We start from the raw sequence: 22,235 nt of genomic DNA on the forward strand, positions 1-22,235 counted from the left end.
AGTAAATGCTCCTCTTGTTTCTGCAGGTAAAGGTGACGTCTTCGGAGACATATTCTGGAAAGAGACCACCCTGGCTCCATCCTGCGCCAATGTCAGAGCGTTGACGTACTGCGATCTCCACGTCATAAAGAGAGATGCCTTACAGAAAGTCCTGGAATTCTACTCCGCTTTTTCCCACTCCTTCTCCCGAAACCTTATCCTTACCTATAACCTGCGGAAAAGGGTGAGTGTCACTATACATGATAGCGCCCCTCCTGCCTGGAGACTGACTACGGTATTGCAACATTGAATCCAATTTATGCAAAGCATTCAAGCTGCATGTATATATTTGCATATATATATATATATATATATATATATATATATATATATATATATATAATTTGCATATATATCTGCATATCTGGAAATATACAGAAGTTAAAATTAACATAGAGCTAGTCGTGTTCCTGAATGGCTTCCTAAAGGTATCTCTTTTCACTATGCAAAACCACAGATAGTTACGGGTATTGTCCCTGGAGACTTGTTTAACCATGCCTTTGCTTGTGCTAGTAGCAGCAGGGCTGTGAAAAATAGATTTATATTCAATGATTCACACAGTGACCTCACACTGCTGGGCTCTGTGCCATCTGCTCCATAGCTTCTCACCTCTGCCGGTAAAATAGCAGGGAAGAGGGACTGTGTTGTGCTCCTAAACAGGAAGAGAAATCTAAGAGCACAGCAGTGTGAGGACATGCTATTAGTCCCCTTGAGAAATCTACAATCCTGGAATATAAATCCAAATTTCACAGTCCTAATTTTACTAACAGAACAAACAAAGGTATAATTACACAGCTCTCCAGGGACTATACCTAACACTGCCTGCAGTGAGCACAGCAGTGTGAGGACACATTCCAAGTGTACTGGGAGAAGCTACAATCCTGGAGTATAAATCCATATTTCACATACCTGCTTCTACTGATTACATGCACAAAGTTATGATTGGACGTCTCTTCAGGGGCAATATCTATCAATGCCTGCAGTGAGCACAGCAGTGTGAGGACACATCCCCAGTGCACTAGGAGAAGCTACAAACCTAGAAAATAAATCCATATTTCACAGTTATTCTGCTACTAACAACACACCCAAAGGTATAATTACACAGCTTCTCAGGGACAATACCAAACACTGCCTGCAGTGAGCACAGCAGTGTGAGGACACATCCCAGTGCACTGGGAGAAGCTACAATCCTGGAGTATAAATCCATATTTCACAGCCCAGCTTCTACTGATAACATGCACAAAGTTATGATTGCACGTCTCTCCAGGGGCAATACCTATTAATACCTGCAGTGAGCACAGCAGTGTGAGGACACATCCCCAGTGCACTAGGAGAAGCTGCAAACCTAGAAAATATATCCATATTTCACAGTTATTCTGCTACTAACAACACACCCAAAGGTATAATTACACAGCTTCTCAGGGACAATACCAAACACTGCCTGCAGTGAGCACAGCAGTGTGAGGACACATCCCCAGTGCACTAGGAAAAGCTACAAACCTGGAAAGTAAATACATATTTCACAGCCCTGCTGCTACTAACAACACACACAAAGGTGTGATTACACATCTCTACAGGGGCAATACCTAACACAGTGAACACAGCAGTGTAAGGACACATCCCCAGTGCACTAAGAACAGCTACAATCCTGGAATATAAATCCATATTTCACCATGAATTATGTCGCTTGCCCGTGATAAGTTTTTTATTTTGAGGCATAAAACTGAAATAAATGGCATAATTATGTCATATGTGTATATATTTAATATAACAATAAGAAAAAAATGTCTAATTATGTAGAGGAGTTTCCAGAATTTCCATTTGCAACAAATCTGTGACCCCCCTCTACTAGCAGAACACTTCCAGTTTTTGGGGTCTTCAAACCTTCAAACTCCTATTTACAAGTATTTTATTTTCATTTTTTTTTCTTTTTGTGCTTTTATGTCTCGGACACTTTGTGCTGTTTTTTACGCTTTTATATACTTGGAAAAAAAAATCCTGGCAACACTTTCTTTTTTACCATTTTTATGACTCATTGGTTTATATGGGAATTGTCTGAAACAAAACCTTCTGTTCATTGTTTTAAAGGTGATATTTTTCTTCTATGTTATTTTTAGACGGCAAAAGGGGGGGAAATGTCATTTCTGTCACTAATAGGATGTCAGGAGAGCAATTCTGAGCTTCTGCTTGGGGTTAGGGAATGAGTCAGAGGCCTCTCTGTGATTTATGCCTTAAAACCTGAGTGTACTTGGAGAATACTTACATTTGGAGCTTCGCACTGTGGGCGGGACGATGGTCAAGAAGTTCCGATTTTGTATTGTTATGCCAATCTAGAGCGGGTCAGAGGGTTTCTGTTAGCACTGACATTTCTATCATAAAATAAGAAAGAGTCAGAGAATTAGGTGCCAATAAATCCTGCCGTACACAGGTAGAAAGAAAGCAACAGAAAAAAAAATGAAAATGTATAAAATAAAACATTAAAAAATGTAAAATATAATAAACTTAAAGGCAACATTACAACAAAGTGCTAAGACCTATGTATGCTCATACAGTGCAGTTTGCAGTTTGCCAATAACTGGCACATCCTGCACGCGCCGAGAGCGCTTAAACTGAGCATCATTTTTTTACGATTCACTCAATGGAGGATCCCTTTAAATTATCATTAGGTTTCTCCAGTGATCCAATATGGCTGTCGTATAGACCTTATATGGAGGTGAAAAGAGTCAAATTATCACCTAAGCTTATATTTACTGGAGTGACTTCAGTGACAGTCCCCTAATATTCTAGTTCTTCTTCACTCCACAATATTTAGTGGCCCCAACGCTTCCCTTTAGTTGCCATATTTTAGGATATACCCCTTTCAATAAAATTTAAAATGTCATTATCAGAAATCGGGACACGGGAGCACATCATACCTGAGACTTCTAGGGCAACCACATACAGCCCTGGGGGCAACCACATACAGCCCTGGGGACAACCACATACAGCCCTGGGGGCAACCACCTAGAAACCTCGGGGCAACCAAATACAGCCCTCGGAGCAACCACATACAGCACTCGGGACAACCACATACAGCCCTTGGGGCCATCACGTATAACTTTCAGGGCAACCACATACAGCCCTGGGGGAAGCCACATACAGCCCTCAGGGCAACCATGTACAGCCCTGGGGGAAACCGTGTACAGCCCAGGGGAAAACCATGTACATCCCTAGGGGAAACCACGTACAGCCCTGGGGGAAACCACGTACAGCCCTGGGGGAAACCACGTACAGCCCTGGGGGAAACCACGTACAGCCCTGGGGGAAGCCATGTACAGCCCAGGGGGAAACCACGTACAGCCCTGGGGGAAACCACGTACAGCCCTGGGGGAAACCACGTACAGCCCTGGGGGAAACCACGTACAGCCCTGGGGGAAGCCATGTACAGCCCTGGGGGAAACCACGTACAGCCCTGGGGGAAACCACGTACAGCCCTGGGGGAAACCACTTACAGCCCTGGGGGCAACCACGTACAGCCGGAAGGTGGTGCTACTCCAAGTGTATATATACGATGGCCCCAATACATTGCGAGTGAGCCAGCTATGTGTTTCATCTCAGGAGATGGATTCTCTTTCTGCTTTCTGTCAGGCTGCAGATGTCAGACATATTGAAATAAAATGCATTATTTATGCCCATGTTGCCATATAAACCGGTTTTATGACATTACAAGACTTAAAAAGTGTCTCTCCATATCTGGATTATTCATGTGCAGCTATATAAAGCATAACATTGCCCAATATGTACACCCCCCCTGTACCAGGGGATTACTCATTCACTTTCATCTGATTCAGAGACTCTCAAAGCAGTTTCTCGTCAGAATTGTATGTCTACCTACCCCACTATTACTACTAGATCTGGTCTTTTACATGAAATTCAGCATTTTTACATTAGATCTTAACTAGGAATATTTCCTGTTACTTAGTTTCTGTGCACATGAGGCGTCTCCATGACACCAGACAACAAATAAACTCTGTGTAGTCTGACTCCACAGCCAAGTTGTTTCCTTTAATAATCTAATTTATGCTCATGTATACTTGGTAGGTTAGTAAAAATTACTGACAAATGGAAGAGAATATGAGCGCAGGATCAGACTACACAATGTTTGTTTGTTGTCTGTTACCATGGAGTCCAACTGTTCTTTATAGAATTTTTTGAAAATATTTTTAAAGTCTGTTTAAAAAATTACTTCTGCTTGTTCTACAAAAATTTAGAACCGTGAAACCCTAATTCAAATGTATCCTCCATGAAAACATGGCTTTATAGCTGACCTTGGGCATGTATTACGAAGCCTGACGTATATGTTTGATAAATGAGGGACAAACATCTGTAATCCCCTTATATCCTCAGCACCAGGACCTTATCAACCTATTAACTGTGTAACATCCAAGTGAAGAATCGCTACCAAAATATTATGGCTTTCCACGTTCTTCTTTATGGCGATTCAGGAAATGGGACAACTATTCAGGAGATATATGGGGGTTTAACAGGAGGGTCCGACATCACACATTAATGATACTTGAAAGTATCATTACTGGAAAGGTTGTCCTGCATCAAGGAGACTAGTGGCAGTATATTTTCCATTATATCCAAAATCAGAATGGTCCACATACTGGGGGTCATTTACTAAGGGCCCGATTCGCGCTTTCCCGACGTGTTACCCGAATATTTCCGATTTGTGCCGATTTTTCCTGTATTGCCCCGGGATTTTGGCACACACGGTCGGATTTTGGCGCATCGGCGCTGGCATGCACGCGACGGAAATTGGGGGGCGTGGCCGAACGAAAACCCGACGGATTCAGAAAAACTGCCGCATTTAAAAATCAAAAAGTGTCTCGGAGCTTGCACTTACCTTCACCAGGAATAGGCCGGTGAACTTGAGTGCATTTCAGCGGACTTCAGAGGTGGTGGACGTCGGAGGAACTACCTTAGTGACCCGAATCCACCGCAGAGAACGCGCCGCTGGATCGCGAATGGGCCGGGTAAGTAAATCTGCCCCAATGTGTTTAACACCCAAAATGTTGTATATCATGTAGTTTAAGGAGGGATGAAGTTTAAATAAACCCAATTGTCATATGTGATTCCCCCTTTAAACAAACAGAATGATGTCCCTATTGTGTTAATTGCCCGTTACTTTTCAGAGTTAATTTCTGAAGTTACATCTTAGAAATCCTCTGAAGTGAGCAGATACTAAACTCTTCTTGTTTTTGCTCTGAAGCTGAGTCAAATTAAGGATGCCCAATGTTTCCATGATGCCTGTGTTTTTTTCATAAAGTAATTGAGCAGTAAATCCAGTGAGATTACTACAGGTAGATCCACTGATCTTAGCATAGTGTGTTAATACCAAACTATATGGTGACTAGCCTGGCAGCTTCCATCACATGGAGGAGCATGCAGAATGGAATAAGTAGTAGCAGCCAGCAGTGAAACAGTTACATGAAGTGTATAGTCTGTGCAGTGTGAGTGCCAAGGGTGAAACATTTACCTGCTGTGTAGAGAGTGTCTGGAGAGCAGAATATTTGGGGGGGGGGGGGGGGGGGCGAAGAGGTGTATATAACACAGCTTAAGATGCAGAAAGAGAAAGCTCTTTAAAATCACAGACTGTGATGATAGGACTAATAGGGAACAGAGGAGACTGTGAACCTCACTATTTTGTGTAGGAGACTTCTGCATCCACAAATTTTTATAATGTAATGTAGTTTTTATAATTTCTTACGGATCTCATGGACTTTTTATAAAATCAAGCACAGACATCTTGATCTCTAGTATAGACCGGTAACAACTAACAATACCCGCTTCACCCCAATTACCAAAAGGCCTCTGTTTGGGTCAACTCAATATTACTCTATTATGGATTGAACGTATGATAGACCTTCGAGAACCAGCATGTCCAAGCATACAGTCTCAAAACTACTAGACCTCTTGTATTAAATTGACCCGGTCATTCCCAATTCACCTCCTATAAAAAATGTGACTCTCAAGTTTAAAGGGATATTCCCATGTCATAAAGTGATTGTCTGAACTCTAGGACCACAAGTGATTGTGAGAATTAAGAAGCAACAGCACCAATGTGTTTCTATAACAGCTCCAAAATTTACTGTGGCAGCTCTCAGACCCCCATCCCATCAATTTTTGTTCCTTTTTTCAGTACTGTGCAAAAGTTTTAGGCAGGGAAAAAACATGGCAATTTAAGAATGCTTTCTAAAGCAGAACTGTTCATTGTTAATTGAAAAAAAAAATCAAAGTGAACGAACAAAAGAGAAATATAAATCACATCTTTATTTGTTGTCTTTAAAAAAGGACTAATTATTCTCGTTATACTTATAGGAAATCTACTACCAGGATGAAGGATTGTACACCAAGCACACTGACATACTGGTGTGCACCCCCTGTGAGCAGAACCGCTTTTCTTTTAGCTTCTTACGTCCTTGTTTTAATGAAAAAAAGACCTTCAAAATTATGCAAATTAGTCTTAGGGGCTCTGGGATCTGTAGCTGTTGATTGAACCGAGAGCCCCTCAAGTTCATTTACATAATTGTAAAGCCTTTTTTACACAAAAACAAGGGCATAAGAAGCTAAAAGAGGAGCAGATCTTGCCAGAGTGGGCGCACACCAGTATGTCAGTGTGCTTGGTTTACAATCCTTCATCCTGGTGCTAGATGTACTTTAAAAGAAATCTACCAGCAGGATCCAGGTATCTACACCAAAGAAAGTCTCTGTCTGGATTTGCTCTTCTTTGATTTTATGTCCTGACTTATAAAAGTATGCAAATGAGCAGGAGGGGCTCTGGGGGCGCTCTGGTGACGCCCCAGAGCCCCTCAGGCTCACATTTCTGTAAATCTAGGGCATAACAAAGTCAAAAAAGAGCAGATCCAGACTAAGTGGTCACACATCAGCAGGTCAGCATCTCGGGTGTCCTGGTTCCTGCTGGTAGATTTCCTTTAACTGTTTTTAAATGAACTCAGCCAAGAGGTTGTGACAGACACCTTGGGATACTAACCTCACAAAATCCTATCACAGCTACTACTGATTAGACTGTTAAATTTACTGTCTATTAGATTTTTTGGGGAATATAAATAGAAGTATAAACACACTGTCCTTCCAGTAGGCAGAGATACTACTACATCTAGCTGCCCATGTGTTGCTGTGCTGAAGCATCATGAAATTGATGGGATAGAGATGGAAAAGCCCAACAATGTAGATGTTTTCTGCACTGTAGAGAAATTAGCGTCTCTCATGCTCTGCACTTTCAACTTTTCAATAATATTTTTACTTGAGTACTTTATTTTTGTTTTTTGTCCACCACATAACGTTTTGTTCCCCAATAATATATACAGCTCATGTTACCGCCAGAGTTGAAGTTTAAAGATCACAGACAAATTTCATTCTACATCCCTTTTACACAACATAGGAAATATCACGACGAGCGTATCTGCAAATATGCGCATAAAAAACCAGGGTACGTGAATTTTTAAAAATTTTAATGAAATGTCAATAAATGTCAAATGAAAGCATTAGCTGAAAGCATTTCTAAGTGAGGTCTCGGAGAGGAGTGACATTGCCTGAGTGAAGGAAGGATTACTCATGTCTCTACTCTATTACGTTGATTACTTACCTACGACAGCCTTGATGACGTACGACCTTCAGGCACAATAGGTCACTCCATATCCCTGTATCCTGCTCACCAGCTGCCACTTAAAGGTAAATGTACATGTTATAGTGACCTGCTATTTTATTTTCTAATTTATATGCCATATTTCATATTATAGGAAATCAAAATCCATCCTGATAAACCAGGGACACTTACTGATCCAGGCACAGTGACTGTGGTCATCTTCTTATATTTGTTATCCATGGCCTCCTTCCTTTTTAAATCAACTTTTTAAATTATGCTAATGAGCCAGGCTATGGGTCTGTTATCAGAGCTCCTCCCATGTGGTAGCTGCACAAGCTGTTACACTCTGATGAAGCACTTACCCCTCCCACTTTGTGCCAACTGCTGCTGAGATTACCGGAAGCGCAGGGGGAGGGGAGGTGGAGCTTGAGACGTCCTGCTACAATGTTACAACAGCCTGTGAACCCAGAGCACAGAGGGCTTCTGTATCATGCCCATAGCACTTCTGGCTCATTAGCATCATTTTAAACGTTGATTTTAGAAGGAAGGAGGCCATGGATAACAAATATAAGAAGATTACCACAGTAACGGTGTCGGGATCTATGAGTAAGTGCCCCTGGTTTATCATACTTGATGGTAGATTTCCTTTGAAGAGTAGATATTGGTTAGATGGGACGCAGATTCGGTTCTCAAAGACAATTTCAACTATACCAATTTTATTTGAAACCACAAAGCTGAGATATTTGCTTTTAGGTCCGCATGTAATTTTAGTGATGGAGGCATACGCTGTGGTGTAGCCTTGGTCATGACCTTCCACCGGCAAAGTCCTTTGTTCCTCTATCTGATCTCTTTGATGACTGACCTTTTTCTGTGTTATCAGCCTCCCCCGTGCTCTTTCCCATTACTCACCCCTTCCTTAGCTATCATTGGGTTACCGAAGCAAATTCCCTGGTCCATTACATCATCCTTGACAGGTCATTTAGTTCTCCCTGTATTCTGCAGTTCTCGCTGGAGTTTCTGAGCTGTTCCTGAAATCTGTCTCATCCATTCTTGTATCTCATTGCCCGTAGCTTTTCCGATACTGTTTAATTTGACTGAATGTCCAATGCAGATTCCATGTGGCATCTTGGTGTCCGGAAGTTGAGTAGTTTAAGACTTCTATCATGATGGGTCACCAAATTTCGGCAGGACATGTCTGGCCTAAGATTTTATGTTATACTCCTAAAAAGTTTGAAAATTTTGGATTTAAATTAGGTGGTATAAAATTACACTAAGGTTTATGTTAATCGTCTATCAAGACCCATTGTCATAAATCTGGCACATAATTAGACATTGGCAACACTGCCCACAGTAAGCCTTAGCAGCATAAAAACAAATGTGCTGCACATTTTGTGAAGGGGTTGACCACTTTAGAACAACTTCTGCTCTGGGGTGGGAAAAAAACAATAATGTAACTTACCTTCCGACGGAATTCTCCAGCGTTAACTTGATCCTCTTGGGCAATCCGGTGACCTCTCCTTCATCTTCTGTGTTCTTCTCCTTGGGCAATCCGGTGGCATCTTCTTCATCTTCGGTCTTCTTCTCCTTGGGCAATCTGGTGGCCTCTTCTTCATCTTTGGTCTTCTTCTCCTTGGGCAATCTGGTGGCCTCTTCTTCATCTTTGGTCTTCTTCTCCTTGGGCAATCAGGTGGCCTCTTCTTCATCTTTGGTCTTCTTCTCCTTGGGCAATCAGGTGGCCTCTTCTTCATCTTTGGTCTTCTTCTCCTTGGGCAATCCGGTGGCCTCTTCTTCATCTTCTGTCTTCTTCTCCTTGGGCAATCTGGTGGCCTCTTCTTCATCTTTGGTCTTCTTCTCCTTGGGCAATCCGGTGGTCTCTTCTTCACTTTAGAACAACTTCTGCTCTGGGGTGGGAAAAAAACAATAATGTAACTTACCTTCCGACGGAATTCTCCAGCGTTAACTTGATCCTCTTGGGCAATCCGGTGACCTCTCCTTCATCTTCTGTGTTCTTCTCCTTGGGCAATCCGGTGGCATCTTCTTCATCTTCGGTCTTCTTCTCCTTGGGCAATCTGGTGGCCTCTTCTTCATCTTTGGTCTTCTTCTCCTTGGGCAATCTGGTGGCCTCTTCTTCATCTTTGGTCTTCTTCTCCTTGGGCAATCTGGTGGCCTCTTCTTCATCTTTGGTCTTCTTCTCCTTGGGCAATCAGGTGGCCTCTTCTTCATCTTTGGTCTTCTTCTCCTTGGGCAATCAGGTGGCCTCTTCTTCATCTTTGGTCTTCTTCTCCTTGGGCAATCCGGTGGCCTCTTCTTCATCTTCTGTCTTCTTCTCCTTGGGCAATCTGGTGGCCTCTTCTTCATCTTTGGTCTTCTTCTCCTTGGGCAATCCGGTGGTCTCTTCTTCACTTTAGAACAACTTCTGCTCTGGGGTGGGAAAAAAACAATAATGTAACTTACCTTCCGACGGAATTCTCCAGCGTTAACTTGATCCTCTTGGGCAATCCGGTGACCTCTCCTTCATCTTCTGTGTTCTTCTCCTTGGGCAATCCGGTGGCATCTTCTTCATCTTCGGTCTTCTTCTCCTTGGGCAATCTGGTGGCCTCTTCTTCATCTTTGGTCTTCTTCTCCTTGGGCAATCTGGTGGCCTCTTCTTCATCTTTGGTCTTCTTCCCCTTGGGCAATCAGGTGGCCTCTTCTTCATCTTTGGTCTTCTTCTCCTTGGGCAATCCGGTGTCCTCTTCTTCATCTTCTGTCTTCTTCTCCTTGGGCAATCTGGTGGCCTCTTCTTCATCTTTGGTCTTCTTCTCCTTGGGCAATCCGGTGGTCTCTTCTTCATCTTCTGTCTTCTTCTCCTTGGGCAATCTGGTGGCCTCTTCTTCATCTTTGGTCTTCTTCTCCTTGGGCAATCCGGTGGTCTCTTCTTCATCTTTGGTCTTCTTCTCCTTGGGCAATCCGGTGGTCTCTTCTTCATCTTCTGTCTTCTTTTCCTTGCTGTACGTCTGGGCTGGCCCCTGGACAGGAGGAACATGTGACGATCCTCCTGTCCTGAACGTGCTCCCACAATGCAGACTGTCCTCAGTTTGCGGAGCCACAGCTATGAAACACTGTGGGGCACATTTACCGTCCAAGGGGGTTCACCGAAAGTGTATTGTCCGACGATAATGCACTTTGCCGCGATTCGCTAAGATTGTGCGCTCGATATCCTGCATGTGTCGCTTCCCCGCTCAGGTCCGCCGGAGTTCACCTTCTTCTTCCTGGTGCATGTAAGTGTTGATCTTGCGACACAATTTGAAAGTTAAATCCCACGCCCAGTCGGAATCAGTCGGATCGTCTGACAGCATTGTGTACGACACAATCCCAGCGCAGACCCCTGTTAAATACCTGTCAAAGATGCGCAAACCCCGAAAAAGACGAACAGTCCGACAAAAGTGTGACCCTTAGTAAATGAGCCCCTGTGCATACACAGAGATTCGTCCTCACAAAGAAGATAGTGCCTACTGATCACGCCTACTCAGGGATGTGGGCTGAAGAAACCAGAGGGACGAAGGACCCCATTAAGAAGACAGGTGAGTACCTCTATCACTCAAAAAATAGGACTGGGTGGAATAAATATTAGTTTTTAATTAGGTAGGGATAATTTTTAATTTTTATTAGGAAGGTGGCCAACTCCTTTAAAGCAACACTTCTCCTTTAAGACTCAAAGGGGCACATTTACTAAGGCCTCCTGCAAACTACACAGGAAACCGCACAAAGTACACACTGCACTGTTTTTGATAAACGTGAGCCAGTGTCTTCTTATCAGAAATAGTACGGGATAGGATAGGCAGCAGAAACAGGATCCAACAATCTCTCAAAAACTGATGCAAAATCTGTGGAAATTTCTGGATACTTCTTGCAACACTGAATGGCTTTAATTTTGTATAGAGCAGCATGAAACAAGGATAGATGTGTGACGGCGGCTGGAATATTGAACAGACTGCTCTACTTCTGTTGTAAACAGGCATTTAGGGTCCATTTTAGCTAAAAGTACCTTGTGTTGGTAAGGCTAGAGTATAGCTAAGGTCCTGCCGGAGAGACGCCGTGCACCTTCTAGATTGCAGCACACATAGATATGACAGAGTGGAATGAGTGCAGCATTAAGGCTCAGCACTATTATACTATTACAAATCCTACATTATCCCAAGGCTTTCCTATAGAGAAGAAAATTGCAAATGAGAACATTTTGTTTCTCCAAATCTGCTTTAGCGGTGAATTCATCTGTTAAGTCATTTATGGAAATTAGCAAAATTCTTTGAAATATATGTAATTTGGTCTTAAAAAGTCAATGGTGGCATCCTCCTGCGCTTGTTTACCAGTTTTCTGGCATACGTGAGATGAAAAAAATCACAATTCTTGGTGGGAGTGTGACGGGTGGGGTATAGGACGGGCTGAGACATAGATGCCCTAGCTTGACAAATTTATCATAGTTTTTGCCAGAATTTGGCGCAGTTTCTAGCTGAATTCTATGCCTGGTAGGAGCTGCCGTAGAATTCATGAACCTCTTAGTATATCCACCTCATCATACCCCATTCTACAGCTTTCTTCTGCTGGTGCACAAAGCACATGATTTAGATAGATTTCTCCCAATTAGGTCATTATAACTATTAGGGGATCCAACGTTCAAGTTCAGGTTCAGTTTAGGTTCAGCATTTGGGACATATTGCTGGATTGATGTCCACACAACCAATCCGGTAAGTGGATGCCCCTAATTAGCCATGACTATGATTAACCCGGGGGCAATATGTCTGGGTCAGGAGGCCAAACCCAAATGCCGAACCTGAACTTGAATGTCGGGTCTGCTCATCTAGAAGCATCAGAGGCATGATGTTTATATGAATATCCACAGTAGTATATAGGACCAGAAAGGTATAACTCAGGTATCAATGAAAATAATGCTAATCTTTATTTGTACACACCAAGGCAATCAAAAAAACATTAAAACACACATTAAAAACCACAGAAACAAACAAAGATGGTGGTGGTCAAACCATAATATACATGTACAAACACTGTAGACATCAAATACAACGTGGGGCTGTGCAATAGGGACAAGCAGTACTTTTACCCAACCAGGCATTCCATAATACCAAATACCTGACAAATAGTAATCAAGCCCCAGACCACCACCACAGCACCCCGACGTACGTTTCGCCGTCGCTTCCTCAAGGGGTGGGCTTGAACGGGGGTGTACCTGGTGTTGGACTGACCTGACCTTACCCCTGCACACTACTTCTAGCCTGAGCCAGGAACTAGTCAAGGCCATAGCTCAATTCTACGCCAGAATGAACCTGAGAAAGACCAAAATTAAAGCTATCTCTTCAATCGGTTTCATTTTTATCACGCAAGTATGGAAAGCGTAGACGAGACATGTCAGCAGATTTTGGAATCTAAAAACCCAGTGATTGATTTTCAGACTTTCTATAAGAAATCTGACCTTTACAGACAAGGGAACAAAGCGAGAGGGGAACATGAATGTGGTGCGGCTGCTCACCGAGCCGTGATCTATGTCCTGTACTTACTCACAATAAGCCGATATTTATTCCCACTCTCATAAATTGCTTCCTTATGCGTCTCTATAAAAAAAGTCCCATAAAAAGCAGATAACTATAGCAGCCACATACCCTGCGGCACATAACCATACAGCCTGTTAATATACAGGAGGCCACATTGAAGATAACAATGTTCGCTCTCCTTGAACAGGATCATTTAATTTTAGACTGAAAACGATAAAACGTAACGAGAAGAAAAAAAATATATTCTTTTATGATGATTGCACGTAAAATGTATAGCCTGGATCCACAAAACTGCTCCCCGACCATAAGGACCAACACCATATTCTATACACTGGATTAGTCCTATTCCCCAACGCATCCTATGGCCTTATATAGATGTCGTACATGTATAAAGCACACACTGGCATGTACAACGGAGGCATGATCACAGTGGGGCACACTTACCCTTACTTACCACACTTACTTACCCTTCCTGACACGTTCACTTAAAGTGCATTGTCCGACCGGAATGCACATCTGCAGCAATTCACAATGATCGTGCACCCGGTATCCTGCATGTGTCCCTTCCCCGCTCAGGTCCGCCAGAGTTCGGAATTTTAAATGTTAAATCCCGTGCGTTGTCCGAATCCGTCGGATCCTCCGACGGCCCGCCTCCCAATTTGTGTCACATGAAAGCTGACGCGATTGCAACACAATCCGATCGCGTGCGACACAATCCCCGGCAGGATCCCTGAAAAGTCGTGAAACCCGACAAAAATGTCCTTAGTAAATAAACCCCCATATATTATTCTGTAGAGGTGCCCATAAATCTTCTTCTGTAGTGTCCTGGAGGTAAGGAGCATTAAACTTTGTCCATTTTTGAACTTCCCCCACATATGAAGTCAGCACATTAATCTATAGTGTTTTGTGATATACATTCTGTTTATTAGTAATGTGTCTGTATAGACCTATAGAAAGGGTTAATTAAGAGACTTTTCCACATCTATAGAAATTGTTTTGGAGGGAAAGAACAGTTTAGTTTACTATAAGGGCAGTCAGCCTAACAGGCGTTGTCTGGAAACTTGCTTACCTCTTTAGAAACTTTCTGCCTTACGATTTGTGTAGCATGAAAGCCAGCGCCGCTGCGCCACAATCGGATCACGTGCAACACAATCCCCTGCTAAATACCTGTCACAGACGAACAAAACCCGAAAACGTCGGAAAATCCAACAAAAGTGCGTCTGCGGACCCTTAGTAAATAAGCTCCAGGATATTTCGTATATAGGGTTGTCCCATAATTTCATTTTAGGTGACATTTTATCAGTTGTCTACCAATAACATCTGTACTCCATGGCAAAGATCAACTGGGCCATATTCTCTTTTAAAGTTGCCTCCAAAATTTGTCATTAAGGCTTTAAATGGGTTTTCCTATCAGACTAACAGATACCCTATACACAGGTTATGGGATAAGTATTTTATTACTGGGGGTCCGACTACTGGGACCACAGTAATCACAATACCGGGGGCCCCATCACTGCACTGCAAGCACAAGCCAAACCGATCTTCTATTTCTCAGTCAACGATGGATCAGTAAGAAATTAACCCCCCATACACTATAGATATCTGATCAGCGGGTGTCACACTCCCACTAAACATGTTTTAGAAAACCCCTTGAATTTAAAGGTTTTATTTTCTTACCAATTCACTGTAGACCAGATTGTATGGACTTATATGAACCATGACCGAGTGACTGGGCATCCATATTATTCTGTGCGGCGCTAATCCCATAATAACCTACTGTATAATAACCTATTACATCTACAGCGCCATCTGTGACTAATCACAGAATAACATATGTTATAGGATTTAGGCAACGCTGGGAGCTGTCTCTTGGTGGTTGTCGTCTGATAAAGTACATGAAGTATTTTCTGGTACCTGTACGGTAAATATAGTGATTACGGAGACTTGATGGACACCTACTGGTAAAGTCATTACGCAGAGCTACACTCCGGAGGACGCTTATATACCCAGCTCCGTAATTGAATTTGTTCCACTTTGGCGTTCCCTTGTTTTTGCCTTCAGGGATGACTATCACCACCCCCAGCTTTGCTCACATCATTGTCCTATATGACATCGCTTAACAAATACGAATGTTTGTCTAATGTAATAGTGAGGCAGATGTCACCGGCTTTCTAGAAGGGAATACTTCTTTGTCTTGGCCGCGTACCGATACTAGGTCACCACGACCTACATCTTATATCTCAGGTGTAAGTCTGAAAAACAGAATGCAGAGCGTGCTAAAGATATCAAAACTTCCATTAAATCACATATGAGGGCCTTTTATAGTGTCAGACTGGCCTAATAGAGGATCCAAGGGGGAGCGCAGACTCTAACGAAATACAGGCGGTCCCCGAATTAAGAGCACACGACTTAGAGACGACCCCTAGCTACCAACGGCCTATGGATGTTGGTAATTTACTGTACTTTAGTCCCAGGCTGCAATGATCAGCTGTAACAGTTATCAAAGATGTCTGCAACTAAGCTTTATTGTTAACCCTTGTTCTTATGACAATCCAAAAGTTTTAAAATCCTATTGTCAGAGAGACCAAAAAAATTTTTGCCTGGGGTTACAATGATAAAATATACAGTTCCAACTTATAGAACCTTTAGAACCTACCTTTTACATAATCCAGGGACTGCCTGTACTGAACCTCAGAGAATAACCTAATTTGGGTGGTCGAGTATATTTCCTGAGGGAAAATGAAAAATGGACCCACAGAATAATTTGATCTGATGAACCCCAGTCCGAAACTGGACTTGTAATGGAAGTATCACTGTATATGGACCCCATGACCAGTTGTGGGTGAAGGCAGCTATTCACCGTGCAAGCAACTACAGAAATACTGGCCTTCTGGCAAGCAGGGAGGACAATTATTTTCCTGTTGGGAGGTCCTTCTACTTGGTTCAGAGACCTTTTCGGGTGTTACTGTTAGCCTCCCCTGAAAGTAACCATAAAGTCCTGTGCCGATGTTTATGACCAAAAAAACTGGTGTCTACACCAGAGCGTAACCTGCTAGAGAAACTGTCAAGATCTATGGCTCAGTAAGAAATTTTTGAGGAACATCTTTATTGGGGTATTTTCCCACCGACCACTGCATACCTTACAATTTCGGCTTGTACAGCAATGCATGGGACTAGACCGGTAAGGATCTCTACGGAGGCAACATTGTATCAATGAGGTCTCAGGATGGCTATTATCTGGCTTTGGAGCCACAATAGGCTTACCACCAATATCATGTGGTTCTTGACCTCCCAAAACTCAATGAATAAGCATCTATCAGCTTATATTTTGGCATCTAGGTCCATCTTGAATTTGTACAATGGTTTAGCTATTACAACATCCCGTAGTCTAAGGTGAGTAGAAGATGTCCCCTTGTTTACAGGCCTAGGCGTAAAAGGATCAATAGAAAGATCTCTGTACAGTCCTGTCCATCCAAGAACTAGAGGATCTCAGTATTTGGTGACTAGAGCGTCCCTTTAAATCTTCCTCCATCCGTAGCTTTTTCACTCCATAATATTAGACACCAATGAGAAATTCCCATACTGCGCAAAACCAGACAAAAATAACCGTATAGTTCTAATCGTCAGATTTCACTGTCCCTCTCTATTTCCCATTAATACATCTGTTTTGGCTTTTTAATTCTTTAATACTTCAGTTTCATTTTCCTCTCCCCATCGCTCTTACAGATGAATTGGTTATACAGTATTTATGTGGCCACAATTAGTTTAAGTTTTTTGAGATTGTAATTGCAATGTCAGACTGTAATACAGCGATTACTAATGTCTTCTGTCTGGTCTTGTTGGGTTTTACATGGTGAAATGACTTTTTATAGAAAGGGACGGGGCAAGTGTTCTGTAGAGATTAGTGTAATTGTTAGGTGGGAAGGGTTTGGGGTATAATGATAGGTTGCATGGGGGATTCAATAGGAATTGTAGAGGTTGCAAGGAGCTGATGTTGCAAGTGGGGTAACAATAGGGGTTGTAGAGGTTACTGGTGGGTAGTGATAAAGATATGCAAAGGTTAGGGGGTTGAAGAGGTCACAAGGACATAATGGGGCACATTTACTTACCCGTCCCGATTCCCGCGGTGCGTTGTCCAACAAGGATTCGGGTCTGCCGCGATTCACTAAGATCGTGCGTCCAATTCCCTGCATCCATCGCTTCCCCCGCCGAGGTCTGCCGGTGTTCACCTTCTTCTTCCCGGTGCATGTGAGTGCATTGTCTTGCCACACAATTTTGTTTTTTAAATTCTGCGGTTTGTCCGAATCAGTCGGGTTGTCCGACGGCACGTCCCCCCCCCTTGATTTGTGTCGCATGAAAGCCGGCGCCGATGCACCACAATCCAATTGCGTGCGCCAAAAACCTGGGGCAATTTGGCGCAAAAAGGAAAAATTCAGGAAACCCGACAGATACGCGGTCCGCGGACCCTTAGTAAATGTGCCCCAATGTAATCTATATAGTCTGTTTCCACAATTAAGTGGACTATCTATAAAATTGTGTACCAGTGTTCCCTATATACATGCCAGAAGAAAGAGGCGGAGCCTCCGAAACGTTGCTTAGTATGCTATTCCCTCGGTGAAAGCCACTTGTGTCTGCACATTATGGAGTGGAGTTATGGACTATTACTAGTTAGTTCCTACGCTTTTTTAGCTTTGATACTAATAAAGAAGCAATATAAGTTTTAAGAAATTGTGTCAGTGGTTTATCGTTTGCAGTCGCAAGGACATAACCATAGGGGTTGTTGAGGTTACAGGGTGTTAAGCATAGGGGTTGTTAAGGTTACAGAGTTTAAAGATAGGGGTTGTTAAGGATAGGGGTTGTTAGGTTACAGGGGGTTAAGGATAGGGGTTGTTAAGGTTGAAAGGTTTAAGGATAGGGGTTGTTAAGGTTACAGGGGTTAAGGATAGGGGTTGTTAAGGATAGGGGTTGTTAAGATTACAGGGTTTAAGGATAGGAGTTAAGCATAGGGGTTGTTAAGGTTACAGGGTTTAAAGATAGGGGTCGTTAAGGTTACAGTGTGTTAAGGATATGGGTTGTAGAGGTTGCAAGGGTACAAATATAGGTTTAGGGCGGTTGTAAGGGGTAAGAATAGGAGTTGTAGAGGTTGTTGAGATTGCAGGGGTGTAATGATAGGGACTATAGCAATTTCAGTGGATTGTGTTCGCCCCTTAACCAATATTACCATTAGTGGCCTCTAGTAGGTTGGAGTTTCACCCTTATCTGGCAGTGGGGTCTGGGGTTAGGACCCTTCCCTTTAATTACTATGCGTTATATGGACTACAAACATTATTATTTCACTTCTCTCAATTACAATTGCTCTGAATATATTCTCTTTGAAGTTCTCGCCATATATTAATAACATTACATGGAGGAGCTCGTATTAGACTCTAATCCCTTCCTGAATTTATTCCAGTTGGATGTTCTCATTAGTGAGGCTCAGCGCAAACTGGATTAGTTTAGTTTTATTTATCACAAAAATATAGGATGTTTATTTTCTTAAACAATTAGGTTTAAAGGAAAATGGAACTTCTAAGGTCTGGCTACTTATTACTGTGTTCTTTCACTATGGTCCCCCTAAAGCAAGTCTTCAAGGGGCTCTTCATACTGCGACATTTACACAAACTCTACGGCAGAGGTGGTCCAAACTAAGGCCCCTCCCTCTGACATCACTCAGTGCTTTGCAGCTATTGGCTGAAACTAATCGACTTGTGTTTACTGCACATAATCCTAATGATGATGAATGTGTATTGTAGCTGTGTAGCCTGATGCCCACCGCATGGTCATTGGGAGCAATGTGCCTGCCCCAGACAACAGAAGCAGACTCCATTGATCGGACCCTTGACAACTCTTTACCACTGGATTTGGCTTAAGTGATGTATCACAGGCCGCAGCCTGCAGCAGGTGCCTCAACGAAGGCTGAAGCTGACAAAATTGCAAGGACCAGTTAGGTAGTCCCATAAATAAGAACCCCGTAAAGTTTTCTTCTAACATTATGCACTGTTTGACTTTGTCCATGATGTATCACTTGTTTGTCTCCGGCTATGCCGAAAATAAAACGTGTAGATGCTGAATATACAGTATTAGTTATGTCTCAGACAGATACACTGCAGTGCAGCCACAGGGAGGAGATGGTGAGGATAGAAGAAAACACAAATTATAAATTTGCAAGATCAATAAGAAGCGGCACAGACAGCTCGCTGAATCATCACCAGCCAGGGGTCAGTGACCCTCGAAATTCCGTCAATATCATTCAGATAGCTGATATTGACTCCTGCATCTAGAGATCTATAACTTATCATAGTATGGGAATGCACATTGATGGGACTGTAGCAGGTACAGATTTATGCCTCGATATAATCAGGGAAAATATGTTACGACGTAGGTCACCTACTGCTCAGACTCTAGAAGTGGGGTAGAGCAACCATGCTCCAGAATTGTGGGATAATCTGTGCCCAAAACTGGGGTAAACGCTTTGTAGTGAATGAGGGTCGCGGCTGCAGTTACAGCTTCTGGCCACTACAAAGGACAGGGAACCAACTCCTTTCATCTCTGTGCCAGTCGGGAAAGCTGGGTGTGGAGATCGGGTACCTGCCACCCATTGATCAAATAGAGATGGTCTATCTGCAAAAAATTCTTGAACCCACTGCCGCCTATTTTTTACAGACTGTGAGACTCTTTAAAGCTGCATTTAGACAAACTTATTCCCGCACGGCTATGGCCACCGCGATGGAGAGGAGGAGTGACCCCTCCCCTCTCCATTGAAATGCAAAGTGTATGGGCCGTACTACGGACAAAGATAGGATATGTCCTATCTTTTCCCTGTGTACGGAGCGGTATGGTGCCGCACGTGTCTCCTGAACATACGTCCCCCGCACCGTCGTGTGAATGTAGCCTAAGGCTATATTCACACTAACTTGTGCCCGCTGTACCGTAGCACGGTGGGCACACGTCAGCGTCAGGGAGAGGAGGAAACATGGGGCACGGTGCCGTATTCGGGTGAAAGATGGGACATGTCTTATCTTTCTCCCAGCTACGGAACGGTACAATGCCGCACCATACAGCTCCCGTACGGCGCAGTGCACCCATTGCCGTCTATGGGGGACGTATATAAGCCGTATATATGTTGGCCGTATATATGTCCCCCATACGGCAGTGTGATTGTCGCCTAAATCTGAGTTCAGTCACTTGTGCACAGGTTCTTTCCAACCCAACACTCGCTCAGATCATTCCACATTTCCACAATGCAAAAACTGTCTGATCCTATAATCATGTTTTACCGGTCAGGTGCGGTTAGGGTGATGGATGATGGATCTGACTACACAGGTTTTGTTTGTAGTCTGTAACCGTGGAAACACAAGTAAAGATAACATAATAACGTAAGACCGGATTCACAGATATTGATGACTTTTCATCCATGTAGAGGTCTGTAGAGGAAACTGTCAGACCATTGGAGGCAATGATACGGACAGCACTATGGACAGATGTTGGGTATTCTCCGATCTCATACACTGCTGGGGTCTTATACAGATCAAAAATATCATTGTATGAATTAGCCTTAAAGAGTTTTTTTGAAAATTGACATTTGTCCCTATTAAAAAGACCTGTCCACTGCCGGGACCTCCACATTCAGCAGATCTGGGGATCCCCAGTAACCCATAGCTTTCCTATATTACAGTCTTACAGCATTCCAGTCTGTAATACTGGGCAACAAAAGTGGACATGTGGTTCACCCGTAGTTCACCCGTTTTGCCGCTCACAGAGGTGGGTGCATTCCGTTAGTCGGAACCCCCTCCGCAATCAGACATAAATGGGTAGATAACTGTCCATTATTATTATAAACAATCCCTTAAATGGATATTTAATTTGACCCTTTTGCCAAGTTTTTAGTTTATTTTCCTATTTTCAGTGCTTGTGATACAATTACATTCATTTTCAATCAACTCCAAATTCCATGTTTCTACAATCACGGGAGAACAATCGGCTGATTTGGAATGAAAATATATCTGAAATAAATTTACCTAAGTAATTGCTTATTAAACCCGTCAAGTGGTGACTGGACCCTAGAAGCAGGTTAATGAGATGTTAAACTTCCCGATATGAAAAAATTAAGCAGATCTTATAATGCGGAGGTCTCCGAGCTGCTCGGTATTTATACAAATGTAGCTGCAAGGGCAGATTGGCAGAGCCCCTAAAATGCCCCGAAAATTAAGAATCGGACCTCAGGGTTTTATCTGCCTCTCAATATTCATATTCTCCAGCGAGATAATGAGAGTTTGGCTTTCAACAATGATTTGATTTCAAAGTTATGAAGTTTTAAACTGGAAACATGGATTCTTCTACTGAGGAATGTATTGGCCATGACGTATCAGGGAACCTGATGATTTGGGACACTAATCGCAGGTCCTTATGGCCCAGTACTTTATTATCAAGGACCCCCGAGTGAGAGCTGGTGTGGATTTAGGATTGTGGGGGCCCCAAGCAATGTTATTTTTGGGGCTAACTGTGCCCCTTGTTGTGACGTGGGCCTACACGGTGCCGTTCTCCTCCTCCTCTCAGTCAAGTTTTCTCCCCAATACCTCCTCCTGCTGCCTGACAAACCAGAGGGTGAGAAACTAGACTGACGGGATGAAGGGAAAGATAGTGGCACCAGGCAGCCCCCCATAACAGGATGGGCAGGGAGGATGTGGGTCTTCTTTCCACTCCTTTCTTGTACCCTGAACTGGCTGTTATTTTTATTCCAGTGAACATGAATCCCATTGCTGGACCCCCCCCCCATGTTCACTTTTTAGAGAGTCAAGAGCACAGCAGTGTGAGGACCCGGCCCAGTGTGCTTTCAGAAGCTACAATCCTGCAATATAAATCCATTTTTTCACAGTCCTTCTGCTAACAACACACACAAAGGATTGAATACATATTTCTCCAAGGCCAACGCCTAACAATGTCAGCAGAGGACACAG

At 43.1% G+C, this 22,235-nt stretch overlaps 1 protein-coding gene across 8 annotated transcripts in view; it reads left to right on the plus strand.

The window, feature by feature from the left end:
• The window catches only part of KCNH1 (potassium voltage-gated channel subfamily H member 1), a 250,984-nt gene that overhangs the window by 189,156 nt on the left and 39,593 nt on the right, over positions 1-22,235 (plus strand). For all 8 annotated transcript variants that reach the window (XM_072140190.1, XM_072140192.1, XM_072140194.1 and 5 more), the window contains one exon: positions 27-223. In XM_072140190.1, the coding sequence (XP_071996291.1) occupies positions 27-223 (197 nt within the window). The remainder of the gene's footprint in view (positions 1-26; positions 224-22,235) is intronic.

This window comes from Engystomops pustulosus, chromosome 3 (genome assembly GCF_040894005.1).
Source record: "Engystomops pustulosus chromosome 3, aEngPut4.maternal, whole genome shotgun sequence".
In the NCBI taxonomy this organism is placed as follows: Eukaryota; Metazoa; Chordata; class Amphibia; order Anura; family Leptodactylidae; genus Engystomops; species Engystomops pustulosus.